The sequence below is a fragment of the Martes martes genome (assembly GCF_963455335.1).
Source record: "Martes martes genome assembly, chromosome: 11".
NCBI classification, from domain to species: Eukaryota; Metazoa; Chordata; class Mammalia; order Carnivora; family Mustelidae; genus Martes; species Martes martes.
This window is the reverse complement of record NC_137899.1, coordinates 85,980,413-86,004,881: the sequence shown is the minus strand read 5'-3', so window position 1 is coordinate 86,004,881 and position 24,469 is coordinate 85,980,413. Positions and strand designations below refer to the sequence as shown.

Genomic DNA, 24,469 nt, shown 5'->3' with positions numbered 1-24,469 from the left:
CCCTGCTTCTCCACACCCACCTCATCCCCATTCCTAGCCCAAGGCTAGTGCATCCTTCTAGTTGACCTTTTGAGGAACAACACGTTCTCCCCTTTCTTCCTCATCCCATGCATCCCTGACAGGCAGGTTTCCCTAAATGCTAACTTTTAAATGGCCTCTCACTACTAGCACCAAACTAGACTCCTCTGTCTGGCTCTTCCAGCCCACCACAATCCGGCCTCCCAGCACACTCAGTTCCTGCTAATTGCCAACAGGCAGCCTTGGTCCTATTTGGGTGAGTCTCTACACTCTCTTAAGAACTGACCTCATTCCTGCTTCTATGCCTTTTGATTTGTTCCCCTTACTGGAGCACCTTCTCAAGCTACTACTCCAATGCCGACACTCATTCCTTATTGCCCAGCAAATCCCACATTCTTTGTGAAATATTTCCTGACTACTTCTCGAGTCAACTTCTTGTCAATCATTAGTAAGAACATAAGCTCTAGACTCAGAGAGCTGGCTCTGAACCCCAGCTCCCTCTGAATCTTAATTTTCTCAAATGCAAAATGATAATGTAAGTATATAGGGTCGATTCAAAGGATCAGGGATAGTGGGGATATACACATGTTGCGCTGACTTAACAGCAGTTTTATTATTACTTCAGTCATCAGCTCTTTTCTCAAATTCAAAGAAAAAGTCAATGTTCTGAAACGGTTTTCTAGTACTAAATACACCGTGATGTATGGAAAGGCATTTATCCTCCATTTTTCAAGTCAGGTATGGTGGGTATGGTGGAAAAGGCAGAAGGAGGCAGAAGAATGAGTTTATATGTATCTATGTAAACATGGTTGAAGATGAGAAATAAAGAATGCTGGAATCAAAAAGTGACCATCAGGGCCAATTCCGTGTCCTGAGGAAGCAAGCTGTTACCAGCAAGCCACAATGCACAGATGGCTCAGGTGATTTGCTCTGTGGGATCTTGGAGCACTTAAAAAAAAAAAAAGTGTACAAGCAGATTACGAATGGAAGTCATCAGAAAATGGGACTCAAGTATAACCATTAATTAGAAGAGAGAACTAGAACGAGGCAGCCTGTCAGAGATGGTCCATGTGCTAGAAATCTCTGGATGGGAAATGTCTCAAAGTCTTGGGAAGGAGAGGGTAGGAGAAACAAGCAACAGACCGGGAAAGTAGCATCCACAGGCAAAACTCCATCACAAATTAAAAAATGGGACCTGAGTGAAATATAACTGCTGGTATACAAGTTCTAATTCAGAAGTACATTTTAACTTTTTACTAATTATCAACTGTATGAATTTGCCCCCTTATCAAAACAAGAGGTAAAAAGTGCTTTCTACTATAAAAGTTCACTTTTCAAGTCTGTACATTTGCGGGATAAAGACCATTCTTTGCTTTTTTTTTTTTTTAAAGATTTTATTTTTATTTATTTGACAGACAGAGATCACAAGTAGGCTGAGAGGCAGGCAGAGAGAGAAGAGGAAACAGGCTCTCCACGGAGCAGAGAGCCCGATGCGGGGCTCGATCCCAGGACCCCGGGATCATGACCCGAGCCGAAGGCAGAGGCTTTAACCCACTGAGCCACCCAGGCGCCCCCCATTCTTTGCTTTTAAATGCACGGAAATGATGTGACTTCACTGAAAAAGATGATTTTCCACCAGACTATTATTTAATACTGTCCCAAATAAACAGTGCTCAGGCTAAAAGGGACTATCAGTAAGAGAAAATGAATTATTCAGTATAGAAAGAGTTAAATGATTTCTTTCCAGAATTTAGCACTGTGCTCTCATTACCAGTTGGATTAATTACTGGTCCTGGAGAGTTTTGGAAACCCAAGCTACTCAATGTGCTTGTTAGGGAAGGTTTGTCTTTAATCCCCAGAGGAGACAATCAACAGGATCAGCAAAGGTAAAGCCTACCCTCTCAGGCTGTCCTTTAATTGGGCCGCAACAAGCTTTCCCAGTCTCTCATTCTGATTTAGGGTTCTCTATGGGCTTAAAGTGCCCTGCTTGGTCAGTAAACCCACCCCAGACCAGCAAACAGTAGAAAGTACCACTCCTTCCAGGGCACATTCAGGAAAAAAAAAAAAAAAAAAAGATAAATTCCTACTAGTGTCAGTCAAGAGTAAAGATTATGTGGAAACCATAGATGTTTTTAAAAAAGATCTTCTGAGGGGCGCCTGGGTGGCTCAGTGGGTTAAGCCTCTGCCTTCGGCTCAGGTCATGATTCCAGGGTCCTGGGATCGAGCCCCACATCAGGCTCTCTGCTCAGCGGGGAGCCTGCTTCCTCCTCTCTCTGTGCCTGCCTCTCTGCCTACTTGTGATCTCTCTGTGCCCAATAAATAAAATCTTAAAAAAAAAAAAAAAGATCTTCTGAAATTCTAAAAAGTTTAATCCACCCAAAATGAGAGAATTCTCATTATGTTAGAAATTTTCCACTTATAAATTCAGTCAATTCTTTGCTGTCCAATAATGCATTACCCTTATATATTTCCAAATGCCCATCTTCTCTCACTCTATCTTTGCTTATACCAGAGTCTAGGATTTTTGTGGCCCCTGGTGTCTATTTTGATTCAGTTACCAAGAAAAGGCTTCTCAAAATGTTTGCCAACTCCCCCTCCACTAAAAGATGAGATTATTTCATGAGAAGGCTGCTGAAATAAAACTGTGCTGGCAGGTGATGTTTTCTACAGACTACAGGGAAACAGGAATGTGGCAGAGGAGGAAGACTGGGGAATTTTCAGACTGTGTCTTCATGATTTTAATTTAAAATCATGACCTTGCAGGTCAACAGATTCAATTACATTCAAATTGATATTTAAAGGGTATTAGAAAGCAAAAGCAAAATGATTTTTTTGTTTCTACCACCAACCTCTGTTCATAGAGATAATGAAAGTGACTTTCCTTATTAGAAACCCCAATCCTATATCCTCCATTCCCTAGTAGCCCCAGCAGAAACACTGGCTCCTTTTAATCTCATTTCCCCATAAAACACATTCCCACAGAAACATGGGAAGAACAAGTTTGGAAGGAAAGATAAGTTCAGAGAATAGGAGGGACAGTCAATGAAGACACTCATTTCGAGACTCTTCTCTCAAGCCAACTCTTCTGCTGTCTTCGCTCCCCATCAACTTATCAAACTATTCCCTCGTGTTCATCAAATTGCTCTTAAAATTCTATCTTCCTTTTGAAGGAGTTTCAGATTGGTCCGTTTCTGCTACCTCATCTCAGCTGTACTCTTCTGTACAAAAATCTAAATAAACAAAGTCCTCTTCTCCATCCACCTTTCCCAATGCAGTCACCTGTCAGCAGCAGAATTCCCTACTTATATACCAAATTCTATGCGTTTACATGAATATATGATGGAAAGCACAGTTTTATTTTTTAATTTTTAAAAAAGATTTTATTTATTTGACACACACAGAGCACAAGCGGGGGGAGCAGTAGGTAGAAGGAGAGGGAGAAGCAGGCTCCCTGCTGGGTGGGGAGCCCAATGCAGAACCTGATCCCAGGACTCTGGGATCATGACCTAAGCCAAAGGCAGACCCTTAACTGACTGAACCACCCAGGCACCCCTGAAAAGCAGTTTTATGTGATGAAAGAAAACACAAATGGTACCATATTGTACATATTTTACTACAACTCACTTTTTCCACTCAAAATATTGTCACAGAGATCTTCTCATGGTAGTGCAACTAGAAAAATCTCATTTTTAAAAAGTAGTTCCCTAGTATCCATGATATAGATTTTCCGATTTTCTGGGTTTCTAGCAGGGAAATGAAATTGCTGGTTAGGAGGCATACGCATTTAATTTTTTTTTTTTTTTTTTTTAAGTAGGCTCCATGCCTAGTGTGGAAACCAGCTCAGAGCTTAAACTCACAACCCTGAGATCAAGAGTTGGATGCTTAACCTACTAAACCACCCAGATGCCCCTGCATTTAATATTTTAACAGACACTGCCAAATTGTCCTCCAAAAAGTGCCAACACCACTCCCATTAACAATATGCACAATACCCATAGTTTCCAAACCCTCCCTCAAATTTTATTACCCAGCTTTCTTATTTTGATTCATTGAATGTGGGGGAAATGATAATTATTTTAATTTTCATTACGTGAAATTGAGAATCTTTTTATATATTTACTGATTTTCTTTTGTGAATTGTTCAGAATGCTTTACTTATTTTTCTAATTATTTCTTTCTTATTAATCTGAAGGAAGTATTAATCTGTTCTGGATATTACTACACTTTGCCATATAATCTGCAAATATTTTCCTCTAGTCTAGTTGTATCCTGCATATAGAAGTTATATGCCTATTCCCTTCTATTAGCATTCTGACATTATTCTTTTACTCTACTCAAAATATGCTTATGTTCTACTTAAGAATTCAATACTTTTGTTACCAATAATTTTGTTAGTCTCTTAATCTCATCCTGCCTACCTAGTATTTACAAAATGTCATCATATACATAAACATTTTTTGATAACTTAGATGGTAGAAAAGGCCTACTTTGCATATAGATTTTGCCATTACAGTAGGGAGCAGCAGTTTGAAACTGTTATCTACAACAGTGGTTCTCAAAGTTGGCTGCACACTGGAATCACCTGGAGAGTTTAAACACTATACATGCCTGGATCTCGGCCCCAAAGATTCTGTTTTAATTGGTCTGGAGTATGGCCCAGGCACTAGAATTTTAAGTTCTCCAGGTGATTTTACTATGTGGTCAAGTTTGAAGACCACTCTATTAATATTTTTTTTGTCATAAAATATACATAGCATAAAATTTATCCCTTTAATATGTACAATTCAGTGGCACTAAGTGCATTCACAATGCTGTACAACCATCACTCTGACTTGCAGAATTTATTCATCATCATCCCAAACAGAAACTCCATATGCATTAAGCAGTAACTCCCCATTTCTACTCTTCCCCTGGCCATGGTAAATTCTACTTTCTGTCTCTATGAATTTGCCCATTCTAGATATGTCACAGAAGTGGAATCACACACAATATTTGTCTTTTAATGTTTCTACTCTTTGGGTAGAAGAGGCCGGACCTATGCTTTTTCAAAACAATACTCAAAAAACCTAAATTGACAGCTGATTAATATTTTCTAAGTAAAACATGTCAAGCCGTGTGGATAACTTCTTCCTAATGAAGCAATCACTGTGCTGAATGTTTCTGAAGGTTTTTCTTGAAAACTGGTGAGGAATTACTATCCTATTGCATCATCACCCCAAGGGAATATTAAAGCAACAAAGACTGCCCCAGTGAGAGTAAGAGGAGGACAGTAAGTTCAGGTGAGGAAAGGGAAGAGACAAGGGGAAAAGTAGCAGATTTTTTAAAAGTATAATTACTATAGAATATTTATATTAGGTTTAGGTGTACAACATACTGGTTTGACAATTCTAAATATTACTCAGTACTCACCAAATAAGTGTAGTCACCATCTGTCACCACACAATGTTATTACATTATTGACTATATTCCCTATTCTTTTTTTAATTTTATTTTATTTATTTATTTGACAGAGAGAGCGCACAAGCATTAAGTAAGGGGAGCAGCAGGCAGAGGGAGAGGGAGAAGCAGGCTCCCTATGCAGGGCTTGATCCCAGGACCCTGGGATCAAGGCAGATGCTTAACCATTGAGCCATCCCGGTCCCCCTATATTCCCTGTTGTTTCACATCCATGATTTATTTTATAACTAGAAGTTTGTACCTCTTAATCCCCTTTATCTATTTTGCCCATCCCCCCACTCACCTCCCCTGTGGCAACAACCAGTTTGTTCTCTGTATTTAAGAGTCTGTTTTGTTTTTTAGATTCCACATAAAAGTGAAATCATATAGTATTTGTCTTTCTCAGGCTGACATATTTCATTAGCATAACACCCTAGGTGCATCCGTGTTGTCACAAAAGGCAAACTCTCACTCTTTTTCATGGCTGAGTAATATTCCATTGTGTATATACCAACTCTTCCTTATCCATTCATCTGTGGATGGATACTTAGGTTGTTTCCATATCCTGACTATTGTAAATAATGTTGCAATAAACACAGGGGTGCATATACCTTTCTGAATTAGTATTTTTGTTTTCTTTGGGTAAATACCCAATAGTGGAATTACTGGATCACATGGTATTTCTATTTTTTTTTAAATTTTTTAAAAACTTTAAGTTTTTTTTATTTAAGTAATCTCTACACCCCATGTGGGGCTTGAACTCATGACCCAGAGAACAAGGGTTGCATGCTCTTCTGACTGAACCAGCCAGGTGCCAACTAATTTTTTTTTTTTTTTTTTTAAAGAGAGACAGAGAGAGTGCAAGCGGTGTGGGGAGGGGCAGAGGAAGAGGGAGAGAGAGAATCTTAAGCAGACTCCACACACAGCATAGAACCCAATCTCATGACCCTGAGATCATGACCTGAACTGAAACCAAGAGCTGGTTGTGTAACCAACTGCAACACCCAGGTGCCCCAGAGTCCCAGTATTTGTAATTTTTAGAGAAACCTCCATTGTTTTCCACAGTGGCTGCACCAATGTACATTTCCACCAACAGCACGTAAGTGTTCCATTTTCTCTACATCACCACCAAACTTATTTCCTGTCTTTTGGATACTAGCCATTTTGATTGGTGTGAGGTGATATCTTATTGTGGTTTTGATTTCTTCCCTGACAATGAGTGGTGTTAAGCGTCTCTTCATGTGTCTGTTGGCCATCTGTATGTCTTTTTTGGAAAAATGTCTATTCAGGTTTTCTGCCCATTTAAAAAAATTGGATTGTTTGGGGTTTTTTTGGTATTGATTTGTATAACTTCTTCATATATTTTGGATATTAAAACCCTTTAATAGATATATCATCCATAAATATTTTCTCATATTCAGTAGGCTGCCTTTTGGTTTTGTTGACCATTTCCTTTGCTGTGCAAAATATATTTAATCTGCCACAGTCCCAATAGTTTATTTTTGCTTTGTTTTCCTTGCCTGAAAAGACATATCCATAAATAGGTTGTGAAGGCAATATCCAAGAGATCACTGCCTATGTTTTCTTCTAATAGTTTTATGATTTCAGGTCTCACATTTAGGTCTTTAATCCATCTTGAGTTTTACTTTTATGTATGGTGAAAGTAAGTGGTCAGGTTTCATTCTTTTGCATGTAGCTATCCAGTTTTCCCAACACCAAGTGTCTTTTCCCCATTGAATATTCTTGCTTCTATGGTCACAGATTAATTGACATTAATGGAGTTATTTCTGGGCTCTTTATTCTGTTCTATTGATCTCTGTCTATTTTTGTGTCGCTACCATACTGTTTTCATTACTATAGCTTTATGGTATATTTTGAAATCTGGAATTGTGATATTTCCAGCTTTGCTCTTCCCTCTAAAGACTGCTTTGACTATTTTGGGTCTTTTGTGATTCCATACAAGTTTTGGGATTATTTGTTCTAATTCTGTCAAAAATGCTATAGGAATTTTGATAGAGGTTGCACTGATCTGTAGATTGCTTTGGGTAGTATGGACATTTTAATGATATTAATTATTTAATTAATTTTTAAATTTTATGTAGGCTCCACACCCAGTGTGGGCTTGAACTCACGATCCTGTGATTAAGAGTTGCACGCTCTACCAACTGAGCCAGCCAGGCACCCCTTAATGATATTAATTCTTCCAATCCATGAGCATAGAATGTCTTTCCATTTGTTTGTGTTGTCTTCAATTTCTTTCATCAATGTCTTATAGTTTTCAGAATATAGGTCTTTCACCTTCTTGGTTAAGTTTATTCTTAAGTATTTTATTCTTTTTGGTGCATTGTAAATGGAATTGTTTTCTTCATTTCTCTTTCTTCTACTTTGTTATTAGTGTATATACTACAATAATTTCTGTATATTAATTTTGTTTCCTGGAACTTTACTGAATTTATTTATCAGTTCTAATAGTTTTTCGGTGGTGTATTTAGAGTTTCCATGTCATCTGCAAACAGTGACAGTTTTACTTCTTCCTTACCAACTGGATGCCTTTTATTTCTTTTTCTTGTCTGATTACTGTGGCTAAGACTTCCAGTACTAAGCTGAATAAAAGTGGTGAGAGTAGACATCCTTGTCTTGTTCTTGATCTTAGAGGAAAAGCTTTTTCACCACTGAGTATATGATGTTAGCTGTGGACTTTTCATATATGGCCTTTATTGTGCTGAGGTATGTTCTCTCTAAAAGCAATCTGTTGAAGTTTTTATCATGAACAGATGTTGTATTATGTCAAATACTTTCTCTGTATTTCATGAGATAATCATACGGTTTTTAACCTTCCTCTTTTTAATGTGCTGTATCACACTGATTTATTTGTGAATATTGAAGCACTCTTGCATTCCCGGAATAAATCTCATTTGATCATGGTGAAAGAATTTTTTCTTAAATGTATTGTTGAATTCAGTTTGCTAATATTTTGTTGAGGATTTTTATACCTTTGTGCATCAGAGATATTGGCCTGTAGTTTTCTTTTTTGTAGTGTCTTTTTCTGGTTTTGATATCATGGTAACACTGGCCTCACAGAATGAATCTGAAAATTTCTCTTCCTCCTTTTTTTTGGGGAATAGTCTGAGAACAAATTTTTAAAGTTTCAAGAACTCTTCTTTAAAAGTTTGGTAGAATTCACCTATGAAGCCATTCGGTCCTAGATTTTTGCTTGTTGGGAGTTTTTTGTTTGTTTTTTGTTTTACTTGTTAATTATTTTTATTTTTTTTAAGATTTTATTTATTTGACAGTGAGAGTACAAGCAGAGGGAGCAGCAGAGAAAGAGGGAGAAGCAGGCTCCCTGATGAGCAGGGAGCCTGATGCAGGACTTGATCCCAGGACCCTGGGACCATGACTGGAGCTGAAAGCAGACACTTAACTAACCTAGCCACCCAGGCTCCCCTGTTAATTATTTTTAAAAGTATGTATATGTATGTATGTATTTATCTATTTAAGTAATCTCCACGCCCAGCATGGGGCTCAAACTCAGGACCCTGAGGGTGAGTCACACACTCTTTTGACTGAGCCAACCAGGTGCCCTGGAAGATTTTTTTTTTTAAACAATTCAATTTCATTACTAGTAACGGAAATGTTCAGATTTTCTATTTCTTGCTGATCCAGTTTTGGAAGAGTGTATGTTTCTACGAATTTACCCATTTCTTCTAGGTTGTCCAATTTACTGGCATATAATTTTTCATAATACTTTATATTTCTATGGTGTCAGTTAATTTCCCTTTATCATTATGTAGTGCCCTTCTTTGTCTCAAAAAGGACTGCATTTCAACTGGGAATCCTGTATTGTTCTTTCCAGAGATGCTTCTTCTATAATTATAATTTTTGCCTGGATCTCTTCTAAGACAAATTCCAAGAAGATTTACAACTTCCCAAGAACAAGAGAATCCTACTGGACTCAAGTGTGGTAAAGCGCAGAACTGACTGCTCACTAGCAAAATCATAATCATTGCTTAAAGGCTTTAAGCAATGATGTAATTCCTAAATTCCTAAAGTGCAGTCTGGGAATTAGCAACAGCACCAGCATCATCTTGGAGCTTGCTAGAAGGCAGAATCTCAGGTCCCACTCAAGACCAACTGAGTCACAGTCTGAATTTAAATGACAAGACTCTCAGGTAATTCTTATGAACACTGAAGTTTGAGAAGCACAAGTTAGCCCATTTTCGGGTTTCTGGTCTGAAGTATCTTACAAAATTTTGCTAACTTGGCTTTCAAAATCTCTGAAAAAGATGGCATCATTGTTTCATTGCAAATGAATCCTGGGGTTGCAGAATCTACAACAAAATAATGATTTCTTCTGCTAAGCCTTATCTTAACCTCCTTCAACTCTTATGCTAGGAGACAGGCAGATATGGGTAAGTTCTAGCCACTATTCTCAAAGGTGCCTAGAAATGCAAGTTTTCATTTTAGCATTAAAAATACTACAGAGATATGTATTTTTTACCACACACACACACACACACACACACACACAAACTTCATCAGGATCAAGATATATTTATAACAGTTTCTATTTCTAAGTAAATGTTCATGTAAACATTCTATTACTAGCAGAGTATGATATGTGTACCAAAACCAAAAGTTAATAAAAAACAACAAAAACTACAGAGCTGCTTCCTAAAAGAACAAGAGCACTTAGTTCACATAGAACTTAAGATATTCTATCATATGTAATTTCAATCTGTGTAAGAGACAATTGTGATAATTGTTAAAGCAAGTCAAGAAATTCCTTTAAGGGGCGCCCATGTAGCTCAGTCATTAAGTGCCTGCCTTTGGCTTAGGTCATGATCCCAGGGTCCTGGGATCAAGCCCCACATCGGGCTCCCTGCTCAGCAGAGAGCCTGCTTCTCCTTCTCCCACTGCCCATGCATGTGTTCCCTCTCTTGCTATCTCTCTGTCAAATAAATAAAATCTTAAAAAAAAAATTCCTTTAAAACAGTAAATGTTTAGCATAGATTAGCTGAAATACTCAATCTGAGTAATGATCACAATACAGTTCTAAAGAAAGAGAGAGAGAAAGCACTGGCAGTAAGGACTCTACCCTTCAATTCCATTTCTGTTTGTCACTAACTTGCTTTATAAATTGCTTCCTCTCTTTATGCCTCAGTTTTTCGGTATATTGTCACCTGTATTGTCCCACTTCATTGCTGAGCCAAATAAAAATTCCAGGTTCACTAACTTTCTGTAAGTGAAAAATGGGTGAGAAATGATATGTTCAGGTTACTCAAAAGTTAATACAGGTAATATAAGCAGTTAGTATCAATAATTGGCAATACTATCTTTGTGTGATGCCTTCATTTTCAAAGCACTTTCCCATACAATACTTCATTTTTTCTTCCTCTGATTCCATAAAGTAGGAGGGCATATAGCATTCTCATTTTCAGAAGATAAAACTGGGAGCCAGGGCTGTATGTGGTAGGACTGGGACTAGAGACTAGACCTTCCAACTGTAAAAAACCAGACTAATTCTAAAATTTGTAAAGAATTAAAATAACAGAACACATAACATTAGAAGAGTATATCGAATACAATTTACTCTTTGGATGACTGAGAACTTATCTTAGGATTGCATACAGAATTATGTTTGTGAGTTAAGATCATCAATATAAACATTAGTTATTTCCACTGCATTCAGTGCAGATAAGATGATCCATAGAGCTGTCTGGTTAACAAAGTCCAACTCTGTTACAGTGCAGTTTTACAATTCTGGAATTTTATCACTTCAAGGAAGTCATGAATCACCCATATGGTCCGAATTCTAGAATTGGTGTCCAATTAAATTTACTTAGTCCTTCATGGCTACTGACCGCATGTGAGTTCTGCTTCCTTGACTATGAAAGAGGAATTATATATACACTCTGGAGAGCAAGGATTAAATGAGATACCCCTGTAAATAACTTAGTAGTGTGCCTTCCAAAACATCGTAGCTATACAAGAGGAAAATAAGAGAAATAAAAAGAGATGTTGACATCTTTACCCAAACATAAAGTTCAACACACTTATACTTAAAAAAATTCAAGTTTAGGGACGCCTGGGTGGATCAGTGGGTTAAAGCCTCTGCCTTCAGCTCAGGTCATGATCCCAGGGTCCTGGGACTGAGCCCCACATCAGGATCCCTGCTCAGCGGGGAGCCTGCTTCCCCCTCTCTCTCTGCCTGCCTCTCTGCCTGCTTGTGATCTCTGTCTGTCAAATAAATAAAAATCTTTAAAAAAAAAAATTCAAGTTTAATATAAATAAAGAAAATATTTTTTGTGTTTCTATGGTTATAAAAGAAATTCATGCTTATTAGACAAAGAAAAATCACCCATAATGCCACCATGCATAGATAATCACTGTTAATATTATGGTGTTATAGTAAATAGGTTTATATTGCTCTAAAGTTTTACACACATGCAACACACACACACACATGCAAGTTTTATATGCATGTTTTAAACAAATGAAATTGATTAACTCAATTATGTATCCCCTGAAAAAAAAAAAACTAACCCTCTCCCAAAGAATCACAATACAAAGCACTAAACAAAGCACTAAATAAAGCTCTTGAATTAGAGTACATAAGAAATGTTATTTTTTTTTTTTAAAAGGGAAATGTAGTCTTTTTTTTAGTTTTTTTTTTTTTTTTTTTTAATATTTTATTTATTTGTCAGAGAGAGAGAGAGGGAGAGAGAGCGAGCGAGCACAGGCAGACAGAGTGGCAGGCAGAGGCAGAGGGAGAAGCAGGCTCCCCGCTGAGCAAGGAGCCCGATGTGGGACTCGATCCCAGGACGCTGGGATCATGACCTGAGCCGAAGGCAGCCGCTCAACCAACTGAGCCACCCAGGCGTCCCAGAAATGTTATTTTTACAAGCAGTTAAAAACTACCGGAACTCTGTCCCACTGCAATAGAGAATAAGTCAGCATTTTTGGTATCCAATATTTTGCTGAATAGTAAATTTCTGGTCTCTTTTGGGAGCTGCTCATCTTCTCATGTAAATTCTAAATATCACCACTATAATTTATTCAAGCACTTTGTTCTCAGATTTTCCTATTGTAAACAAGGCCATGGACATACATCCTTGCTTACCTGGAGGGCGTGACATACACAAGGTTAAATTTTGATATGCACCGCCACCCTGCTTTCTGGAAAGATCACACCACTGCACATTTCTCTTGACAGGGTGTTAAAAATGCTTATATTCCTATTCCCTCTCCTTCCTAGGTTTAGTTTGAAATAACACCCTGCTTTTATTATCATTAATAATGAAAGGTTTGGGGATCAGTTAGAAAAAAAAGGTAACAGGCTCACATTAATTATAAGTATCTGAGGAAAACAATAGGGGAAAAAAAAGGTCCAGGGTAAAAAACCCGGGATCCAAATACTCAGAAATTCCCATTCAGTTAGGAGCTGAGTTTTTCATCACACTGCTCACTCTTCCTCACCATCTGTTTTATTTCTTATGCATTACTTTTTAGTCATTTTCTGTGGGAGAAGGGAAAGGTGGGAACGTAGGACGGTGAAGAAAATGGATGCCCCAACAAAATGCCTCTGAGTCTGATCCCCGACTTGAGGACCCGCTTCCCTTGGATCCATCACTACAAAAAGCTCTCCCAAGTACATATTTCACAAGAATGGAAAATAGCACAGTTATAAATGTTTTACCTCCAACATGAAAATTAAACTGTTTGCTTTAACTTATGAAGCATGATGATTTAATATCAGACTATTTTAGATTATATCAGATTATTTCAACCTAACACACCAAATGTGACCAAATGTGACAAAGAAGGAAAAAAATGTCCATCACAGGAGAGGGCACAACGCCTCACATGCCTAACAGAGTAGTCTTAATCAGAAGCTTAGTTAACCTTATAGATACCTTGTATCTGAGGCACTGAGTAGATTCTTTACATCAATCAGGTAAAAAAAAAAAATTCTCCTTACGTTTTCTTTAATTAGAACCGTCTTAAGGACAGAATAATAGGTATGAAATGACAGGAAAAAAGTTTAGCTAATGCTTTCCTTTCTGAACCATTATTTAGATATTCTTCAAGTGTTCACAGAAAGATCCATGAATCCAATAAGCAAAAGATCCCAATGTAGCTTTACAAACTACTGTATTGCTTTAGGCCAAGTGGCGGGTTCAGACTCCGCAGGAAAAAAGTGCCACCTCCTGATTAGCAGCATGCATGTCTGCAGCCAGGGGACACGCACTCGGGAGATTTCCAATCCAGGCACCTACCACGCTGGATGCGTTTTACACTGACTCTCAGGTCATCTGCTGGACAGATACTGTTATTTAGAATTGAGAGGTTCTTCAGGTGCCGGGAGCTGTAGTGGATGGCAGTCGAGAACAAAACTAGAGCCCTGCTCTCAAATTCTAGTGGAAGAGATGGCAGATAAGTATACATGTTAATGAAGAAGATGATTTCAGGTAGTTATCGGTGTTTCCGAGACAGTAAAATAGGGGATGTACTGGGCAGTGACTCAGTAGCAAGGAGAAGCTCCATTAGATGGGATAACTGAGAAAGGCTTGTCTCACGAGGTGACATCTGAGCCAGACTTTGAACAGGGTAAGGTTAAGCATGTAATGATCTGGGAGAACAACATTTCGGGCAGAGGAAACTGCCAATCTTAAAGAATGGGCTTGGAGTGTTTGACAAAAAGAGGGCCAGGGCGGCCAGAGCACAGTGACTGAGCGGGAGACTGAAGAAGGGAGCTGGAAGAGGCTGGATTCTCGGGTTAAACACGGCCTCAGAGGCCCCAGCAGTCTGAATTTGACTCTAGGAATGGTGGGAAGCCATTAAAGGGCTTAAATAAGACAGTGATATGAGCTGATCTAAGTTTTGGAAAAACCTCTGGTGGCTCCGTGAAGTACAGACTTCAGCAGGGCAAGAGTGGCAAGAAGGAGAGCAACAGAAACGATCAAGTGAAATAGTCTCTACGTGAGAGATACTTGGCGTGGGCGAGGGCAGTGACAGGAACTGAGAAGAATGGTCAGATCCAGGGCCCATCTCAGAGCTGAACTGACATGACATGCTAATGACTCATGTGGGAGTGAGGACAAAACAGGGAAATGAAGGGTTGCTCCTATGCCGACACCGGAGCAACCAGATGGACTGTGGTGCTGGTCACTGATACGGGGATTGTAGAGGGACTGGAATGGGGCAATCAAAGGTTCTGTGTCTGGGGCATGCTGGGCACTGGATGTCTAGAGTGAGCGCTACAAGCTGGGCTGTAAACAGGATGCAGAGGGGACATAAAGCCCGCAGGACAGATGAGATCACTTGGGAAGAAACTAAAGAAACAGACATGCCAATCCTGATCACTGAGAACAGGAGGAAGAGCCGGCAGAAAAGCTGAGAGCAAGCACCTCGAGGCAGGAGGACATTCAGGAGAGTGTGCGGGCAGAAAGAGAGAGCAGGAAGTGTTTAAAGGAGGGAATAATCAACTGTGTTAAATGCTGCTGGAAGACTGAATCAGATAAGAAAACCCACAACTGGGTTTAGCAAGAGAGGAATACATTAATAAAGAAATAAGGTAGGAAAATATGTTATAAAAAGGACATATGATCTTGCCTAAGCTATCACTTTCAAAGCTGAGATACTTAAAATGGGCAATCTCAGCAAAATTCCTGAGCAATGCTGATTTATCAGGCTAAGTGCATCTTGACTTCCCTCGTCAAAGCAAGAGGAGAGAAGCAATGACTCAGAAGGGTATCCTGAGTTTTCCATTTTTATTCCCCAGAGAGGGGAACCTTCCTTGGCGACAGCGTGGTGGTATTCAGAATTTGGAAAGAGGAGCAACTTAGCCCGAAAGACTAACAGTTTACTTGCCCTGCTTGGTGGTGGTTCTTCAAAGTCCTGACAGTCACCTGTCCAAGCAAACCAATTCCGAGCTACGAGTTTCTTTATCAAACCCAAGGGCCCAAGTGAAAGGAAAGAACTGCCAATCACAGAGGAGAGCATTCTTCTGATGCTACCTCCCCTTCCCCAAGGCTGCTACCCTGCCAGACGCTGTCAGACTCCAGCCTGTATCTCTCTCCGCTGGTATCACTAAGCATAAAACTGAGAAGGCCCGCCCACACACGGGCCACTTGTCTTTCTGTCTCCTCCTCACTTCCCGCCCCTTACCTGGGTCATTTTGTCCACAGAGACCGGAATTCCATCGATGGTGAGAGGTGGCAGCTCAGAGTTAACCTCCTGTGGCGCGGGGGCGTGTTCTGCCAGGGCGGACTCCAGGTCTTCCAGGATCATGCTCTTGTACTTCCGCACCTGCAGGGAATTAAGGGCAGCAGTAAACAAGATGCCCAAAAACCAGGGAGGGTTGGTGCCAAGCAACCGGAGAGGGGGTGGGGCTGCCTCCCTCAGCCACGGTGGAGCCCTAAGAGCAAACACTTCTACAACTAGCAGACAAAAATACCCGCTGGCCCCAAAGACATCACACTGTACAGAATTAAAGTGAATAGATGATGAAATTGCAGGTAATAACAGTAGAAAGGAGCCAGGCAGAAAAGTTTTACAGAAATACTGCTTCTTGGTTAAAATCACATTTTCTCATTCAACGCCAACCCCATTACCTGTTCCAGATCTAACAGGAATGGCGTTCTTTATTCTGCATTTCCCAGGCCATTTGATAAAACCTAGCTGTGACAGTTCACTAACCAAAATCACTTCCAAGATCACCAGGGACTTATGTCTCTAAAACTCTAAGCAGCGTATCTGAAACTGCCACTACTTTCCTGTAGGGTAAGACTACCCAACAGGTGATTCAAGTGCTCAAGAGGCCGAGCTGAAAGGCATTGGGGGGAAAAACAAGCCATCTACACTGTAGCTGTGAGTCAAAGGTACCACTATCAGTAAGGCCCAGGGCCAGAGAGAACCCCAGAGTCAAGCCCTCCTCCTTTCTGGTCCTCCCTGGTGAGAGAGGTAGCCTTCGAATCCATGATTTGAAGCTCTGACATGCCCAGGTCTGAACCAGGAATCATTGTTCTGACTCCTTTCCTTCCACTACTAGTGAAAGGTCTCTCCAAAGACAGAACTTAACAGCAGCACATTTGTACATGCACACACTCCTCCATGATGAGCAGAAATGGCAGGCAGACATGGGATCCTACAACCACCAATAACGGGTTCATTCACTTATAAGAATACACAGGGGATAAGGACACCCTAGGGGATAACAAAGCAGCCATGGAATTGTGGAAATATAACAAGATGGGATAGGAAATTAACCTGCTTTCAGGGCTCACGCCATTATCTTAGAAAAAAGGGAAGAGAAAATGAGGTATCCAAAAATTACAACAATATTAAGTCCTGGGTTTTCTGCTCCAGACTGGACTCTAAATCGGGACAAACTTTCTTAGAAGTATCTCATTATGAGGATTAAAAAGGAACGGTTCCCATAATCCATCTCAACTGTGTGGAAAAGTGAAAATTACTGTTGCCTACAAAGTACAACTTTTGCAGTTAGAGAACCTTCCAAATAGGTAAACAATGAAGGGGATGACAGAAAAATAGTACAAACATGTTTAATCATTATCATCCTAGAGATTCAGTTTTAGCCTGGTTTCTAACACAAAAGAAAGTTTCAGAAATTGTTGCCAATATATTTACTGTAACATAAGCAGCTCGTGCTGCCACGCCAGCTTTAAGGACTTTTATTTTCTGCTTTCTAGGTTTCTGTATCCTATGTGGAGTTTTTATGCTACCAGCCCACATGTGGTCTTTGAACTTTAATGTATCAGGTTAAACCATTATATCAGTATGTAGGCCTGTAGTAAGAGTGAATGATAATAGCATAAAAATAAATTTCACCATGCTAGAAATACCTGGCATTCAAAGACAGGAAAGCATTAGATTATTACTATTACATTATTAGCCAGTTTCAAACAATTTTGGCCATTTTTATGGATCAGTAAAATTCTAGGAATTTGTATCCAGGCATTTTGCTGAACTTATCAGTGCTACCTAATTCCTTAAAAATATCTTGAGTTTAAAAAAAAAAAATTGCTGGTAGAGCATTTCTCTGAGTAATTTACAACAAAATAATTTTAGCTGTGACCACAGTGTTTTTAAGGTTGCTCAGTAAACTTCCCCAGAATGATCAAGCTAGTGTTTCAATTCGTTCTGACTTAGCAGTTCTCAGATGCAGATTCTTTCTCATTTATCAGTCCTCTGAAATTGGGATACGTCTTGAAATTGCTGTGAATGAGGCAACCTGAGGCCCAGCTGTCCCAGGCTGCACACTTGTGAACACCGCTGTTCTCTCTAGGAGCATGACTGCAACCCCTTGCCTTTTCAATCAACAAACCATTTGAGAAAGGAATGTTGAGTCTTGGTTGCAGTTAGATAATCTCCGCAGTGATCTTTCTGGTAAGATCAAGAAACACCAGCATCAAACTTGTTGCAGCTTGGAAAAAAGTCTAGAGACAATAGCGGAGCGCTCTTTAAAGCCATGCAGCTTGGGGTGCCTGGGTGGGTCAGCTGGTTAAAGCCTCTGCCTTTGGCTCAGGTCATGATCCCGGGGTCCTGGGATTGAGCCCCGCATCGGGCTCTCTGCTCAGCGGGGAGCCTGCTTCCCTCTCTCTCTGCCTGCCTCTCTGCCTACTTGTGATCTCTGTCAAATGAATAAAAATTTTTTTAAAAATGCAATACAATTAAAATCTATGTCTAAGTAAGCTTGAAAGAGCTCTTTCAATAAGCATAAAATAAAAATTCTAAGTGATCAGCGCTGTGCTAGAGTCTGTCAATGTTTTTTCAGTCTTCATGGTACACAAATAATGGTGCATCTTATAAGTGATAATGTCATGAACCTGATGACAGAGAGGTTTGTTTTTCCAACTTCTATCTTCTATTCCAAAACCACAGCTTATGCCTTTGTTACTTCATACCAATGTCACTGTCAACTAACTGGTTTTACAAAGTTAAAAATCACTTAAAAACAAAAACAAACTCAGCTGGTCTGCCTACCAATCTCTCTTCCCCCAATTCACCCTATATACCACTGCCATTTATAAAATATCTGAGCCCTGGGGTGCCTGGCTGGATCAGTCAGTAGAGCATGTGACACTTGATCTCGGGGTCATGAGTTCAAGCCCTATGCTGGGTGTAGAGATTACTTTATTTTTTTTTAAAGATTTTATTTATTTATTTGCCAGAGAGAGAAATCAGAAGTAGGCAGAGCAGCAAGCAGAGAGAGAGGGGGAAACAGGCTCCCTGCTGAGCAGAGAGCCCAATGCGTGGCTCGATCCCAGGACCCTGGGATCATGACCTGAGCCGAAGGCAGAGGCTTAACCCACTGAGCCACCCAGGCGCCCCTAGGATTACTTAAAAAAAAAAAGTATGTAATTAAAAACTCCAAGCCCCTTTGAGGTCTGTATGATAAATATATATATATGTGCGTGTGTGTGTATATATATATACACACACATATATATACATATATATATATACACACACACACATATATATATTTCTGAAACACTGGCTTATGACAAACACAATTTATTGAGCACTTACTATGTGTCAAGCACATATACATTGTCTTAATTAATCCTCACATAATTCTATAAGGAAAATACTAGTATACCCATTGTACAGCTAAGAAAATCAAGGCTTAATAAACTTAAGTGACTTCCCCAAATCATATAGCTCATACACAGTAATGGCTACAAATCAAACTAATTTTTATCTAGCTCCAAAGCCAGTGTGTTCAGCCACTTTGCTATCATTTATCTTTTTTCTCAAAACCACTTCATCAGGTCCCCACTTCTCATAGGATGAAGTCCAAACTTCTCAGGCCAGCATTTCCACCTTTCTAATCATTCCCCACTTTGCCAATACTCCGCCAGTGGGGCCACCAGATACAGCTGTGCCTGCCCAACCCTGGAGATGACGCGAATGACACCCTCCTAGCCACTCAGTTTCCTCACTAACTTTTGCAAGTTCTCTTCTACCTCTGGGCCTTTAATTCTGCTTCCTATCAAAAAATTATCCATCTTTCAAGGCCCAACCCAATTTCAACTCCCTGTAAGAAAAATTCCTAAGTTTTCTTGTCATAATTCCCCTACTTCTTTAAAATTCTACAAAATCAAATGATCACTTACATTCTTATACATACCATATACAACCAGTGTGTGACATCACTATCATTACTTAACATGCGTTTTGAAATAGTTCACATACTCAGACACGTGCAGATGGTACAGTAACAAACATCCTCATAATTACCGGAGGTGGAGGGTGTTCAGGGTATTTATAAGAGCCCTTAGAGTTCTGGGCACGGAACAGGCTTGCTGAGGATTTTGGAATCGGCAGCTACCACTGTAATACCAATGGGCCCTTAGGCTGCAAAACCAGTCCCAGACAAGATACCATAATTCTTGTGTGTGCCTGAAGCCTTTTTGGAGAAAAGATGAGTCTTCAGAAAGGTCTCGTGAAAGATCAAAAATTTTTTTCTTACCTATGTGCTTCTCTGAGATTAAAAATATGTTATCATCTCAGATATGTAAAAATATCCCCAAATGCAGAGCTGCCCTCAGACCCACGATCCTGAAGGACACTTGGCGCTGAGCCAGGCCACAGGCTATGGCCCATGAAGTTGCTGGCTTTCACCCTATTCTCTCTCCAGCCCCAGTGTCAGCCTCTTTTCTCCCCTGCCTCAGTCCAGATGTCTAATTTTCCTCTCAACCCCTTGGATCCTTAGTTTTGGACCTTGAAACCTCACAGAACTTAGAAGGATTCCTTATCTCATATTTTGTATCAAATAGTGTTAGTTATTTGCTGAGTATGTAAGTAAGTGAAATTTTTTAATTTCACTACTTTTAAAATTTTACTTTATCTAAGATTTTATTTATTTGACAGAGATCACAAGTAGGCAGAGAGGCAGGCGAGGGGGGGGGCGCGGGCGGGGGCGGGAAGCAGGCTCCTTGATGAGCAGGGCGCCTGATGTGGGGCTTGATCCCAGGACCCTGAGATCATGACCTGAGCCAAAGGCAGAGGCTTAACCCACTGAGCCACCCAGGCGCCCCTGCTATTTTTTTTTTAAATTTTAATTCCAGTATAGTTAACACACAGTGTTCTATTAGTTTCAGGTGTACAACATAGTGATTCAGCAATTCTCTACATTACTCAGGGCTCATCATGATAAATATTCTCTTTAATCCCATCACCTATTTCACTTATTCTCCACCCATCCCCCTCTGGTGACCACCAGTTTGTTCTCTATAGTTAAGAGACTGTTTTTTGGTTTGTCTCTTTTTTGTTTGTTTGTTTTCTTTTCATTTTTATTTTCTTGTTCATTTGTTTTCTTAAGTTCCATATGTGAGTAAATCATATTATATTTTTTACTTTACTATTTTTTAAAATATGCTTCCACATTTTCTGTAACTTGAAGACATTTTGAAAAACCTGTATAAAAAACTGAATGACTTAGAACAAGAAATCACAACCAACCAGAGTCCACTCATCTACTAGGAAAGTAGAACTGAAGACTGAAACATGATTTCAAAGAAGCTGGTGACAATGCCAGAGCTACATCTTGCCTCTGTGCCTGTGACTAATTTCTGTACCTGCAGAACTGGTTAGTCATAGCCAGCATATCCCCATCTAAGTGCTACGGATTATTGACTCCGAGGAAAGAGCTCCACCTCCAGAAACTCCTGAAGTTCTTCTGGAAAAGGATGGAAATTCTCTCTCTGTTCCTCAACAAAATATTTCTAGGCCTATTCCTACCAAGTCTATAGAAGAGTGCTATGGCAGTAAGCCAAGAACATGCCCTCGGGGCACAGCAACTTAAAAAAATCTACTATTTGCCAATGCTTTTCATGCCAGCTCTCTAGAAACATATATAGGGGGATGATAATAAATTTTAATTTCTACTGCTCCCCAGTGAGGTGGGTATTATCCTTATTTTGCACATGAGGACACTGAGTCACATATAGGAAAAATCAACGTGGGGAACTACTCAAAAAATCAAAACTTAAAAACAGTTTTCGCAAATGTGGAGGTTTTAATTATGTGTGGCCACTCTAGTTAATACAAACCCACGGGCAAAACTGAATTTGCTTGTCTAAATGTTAACAATGCTGCCTTTTAGGTGGGAGCCACACCTTCACTAAAAAGGATATTCAAAAGGGCCAAAACACCCAACGGAGTTGTTCTGGAGGTCCTTTAACTTTTTATTTTATTTTGTTTTGTTTTAAAAAGCTGAGGCTTAAGGAAACAAAGGTTTTAAACTGCAGAGAGAGATGCCTGGGTGGCTCCTTCCGTCAAGTGGCTACCTTTGCCTCAGGTCTTGGTCCCAGGGTCCTGGGATCCAGGCCCCCATCGGGCTCCTTGCAGTGAGAAGTCTGCTTCTCCCTCTGCCTGCAGCTCCGTCTGCTTGTGCTTTCTCTCTCTCTCTCTGACAAATAAATAAAATCTTTAAAAAGCAAACAAACAAAACCTTCAGAGAATATTAGATCTGAGAGGCTAGATCCCAAGCAACTTAAAGAAACCTTGAGTTTCTAAAAAAGGGAATTTCATCATACATTCAAGTCAAAGGCCCTTTCTGAGAGTTCAGCTAGTTTTAAGTTACTTCCCTACCTCACATTACAAATACATACATGGCATACGTGATCTCTGAACCCAGTAGTTCCTCCAGCCAGCCAGCCATCAAACAAATATTATTCACCTCCTCTATGCTAGCCACTGTGCTAAGAAGAGCTGGGGACAAAATGGAAAGCAAATGTATCCATCACGGTGTCCCATTACTGTGCATATTTCAATCTAGCACAGAAGACAAACACAAAAATTATCATAAAAATGAAAGTATAATTACAAACTGGGACAAGCACTATAAAGAATGACACAAGCTAACTTTACAGTTCTTTACATCTCAAGGTCTCAATTGAGATCCCATGCAGGATCAGAACTTGGAAGCCAAATCTGCATGGCTGAGTGCTGTCAAACGTTTAAGATGCTTTATTCAGGCAACAAATGTTACTCAGCAACTAAGCACCCATGGCAGGGGCAATGTGTGGTACTGGGAGCATGATGGAGAACAAAGTAGATCCAGTCCCTCCCATCTCAGAGTTCACAATCTAGCTGGGGATAGAAGTTAATCAAATAATCATACAAATAAAAGCACATCAGTAATAAGTCCGCACAGCACTGTGGAGAAGAGAAGGTGGCTCCATTCGTTCCCTTTTAGAAGAGAAGGCAAGGACTAAGAAAATGAAATTAAATTTGAAACCCCATATTTAATACCTTGGACAAACCTATGGGAGATGTAATATTCCATTACCTTGAACTCAAATCTTGACAGTGGCTCTACTATTCAGAAGTTGCAGGGGCGGGGGGGGGGGGTACCTGGGTGGCTCAGTGGGTTAAAGCCTCTGCCTTCGGCTTGGGTCATGATCTTAGGGTCCTGGGATTGAGCTCCACATCAGGCTCTCTGCTCCACAGGGAGCCTGCTTCCTCCTCTCTCTCTCTGCCTGCCTCTCTGCCTACTTGTGATCTCTGTCAAATAAATAAATAAAATCTTAAAAAAAAAAAAAAAAAGAAGTTGGGGAATCTCGAGCCAATCACTTAACCTCTCTGAGCTAGTATTCTCTTCCAAAATGTAAATAATAGTAATATGCCTACATCTCAAGGTTATTGCCAGAATTATTGAGAATATGTTTACTTTTAAGTTTTATAAATCTGCTTTATTACACAAATGTTACAACAATCCTATGCATTCAACAATTCCATAAACATGTATGAAATGCAGATTTACTTTTAAAGCAGGCCCAAACTCTAGGTATGCTTCTGTAAGTTGCTTTGTTCATTTAATCATCATCTCCACATGAGAAAGTTAATAGAAAGACTTATGTCATCATACTTAAAGGCAGTGTAGCAGGCCTATCTCTGCACAAGTCATCAATTTATCTAACTAATCCCTTATCTTTGAACATTTAGGTTATTCTCAATTTAAAAAAAATACTATAAAGAATACAGTGACTGATATATTTGTACATACATCTTTGCTCATTTGACCAATTATTTCCTTAGGATAAAATTTCAAAAGGAAGTTGAGTTAAAAAGTATACATCTGGGGCACATTTTATACCAGTTGCCAATCTGCCCTCTAGAAAATTACACCAATTTAAACTGACTGTTTCACATGCCAACACTGCAAGTTGTACATCTTTTTTTTTTTTTAATTTTATTTATTTATTTGACAGACAGAGATCACAAGTAGGCAGAGAGGCAGGCAGAGAGAGAGGAAGGGAAGCAGGCTCCCTGCCGAGCAGAGAGCCCGATGCGGGGCTCGATCCCAGGACCCTAAGATCATGACCTGAGCTGAAGGCAGAGGCTTTAACCCACTGAGCCACCCAGGCACCCCAAGTTGTACATCTTTTTCATGTTTGCCAACTCAAACAGTGTAAAATGGCTTTCTGTTTTAATTCCCATTTCTTTGAAAATTTTGTTTGACATCTGTACTTCCTCCTTCTATTTATGTCTTCTCTTTTGTCTTTGGGTGTTTGAAAATTATGAATTTATGTGAAAAAACTTAAATATACAGAAAGATGTCAAGAACGGTAAAATAAATCTTTCTACCCTCACCACCCAGATTCAATAATTGTCAACATTTTGGCATAATTACTTTATCTGCCATCTGTACTCACACACACGATATTTTCCTGGCTAACCACTAAAGTACATTTTATTTTATTATTATTATTATTTTTTTTTTTAAAGATTTTATTTATTTATTTGACAGAGAGAGATCACAAGTAGGCAGAGAGGCAGGCGGAGAGAGAGGGGGAAGCAGGCTCCCTGCAGCGCAGAGAGCCCGATGTGGGGCTCGATCCCAGGACCCTGGGATCATGACCTGAGCCGAAGGCAGAGGCTTAACCCACTGAGCCACCCAGGCGCCCCATATTTTATTATTATTTTTAAAAGATTTTACTTATTTAGTTGAAAGAGAGAGAAAGCACGAGCTGGTGCCGGGGGG

The 24,469-nt window shown here is 39.7% G+C and overlaps 1 protein-coding gene across 2 annotated transcripts in view; it reads right to left on the bottom strand.

Annotated features, from left to right (window-relative positions):
- Nucleotides 1-24,469, bottom strand: part of NRF1 (nuclear respiratory factor 1) — a 144,770-nt gene that overhangs the window by 47,108 nt on the left and 73,193 nt on the right. For both annotated transcript variants that reach the window (XM_080818006.1, XM_080818005.1), the window contains exon 5: nucleotides 15,622-15,762. In XM_080818006.1, coding sequence (XP_080674132.1) covers nucleotides 15,622-15,762 — 141 coding nt within the window. The remainder of the gene's footprint in view (nucleotides 1-15,621; nucleotides 15,763-24,469) is intronic.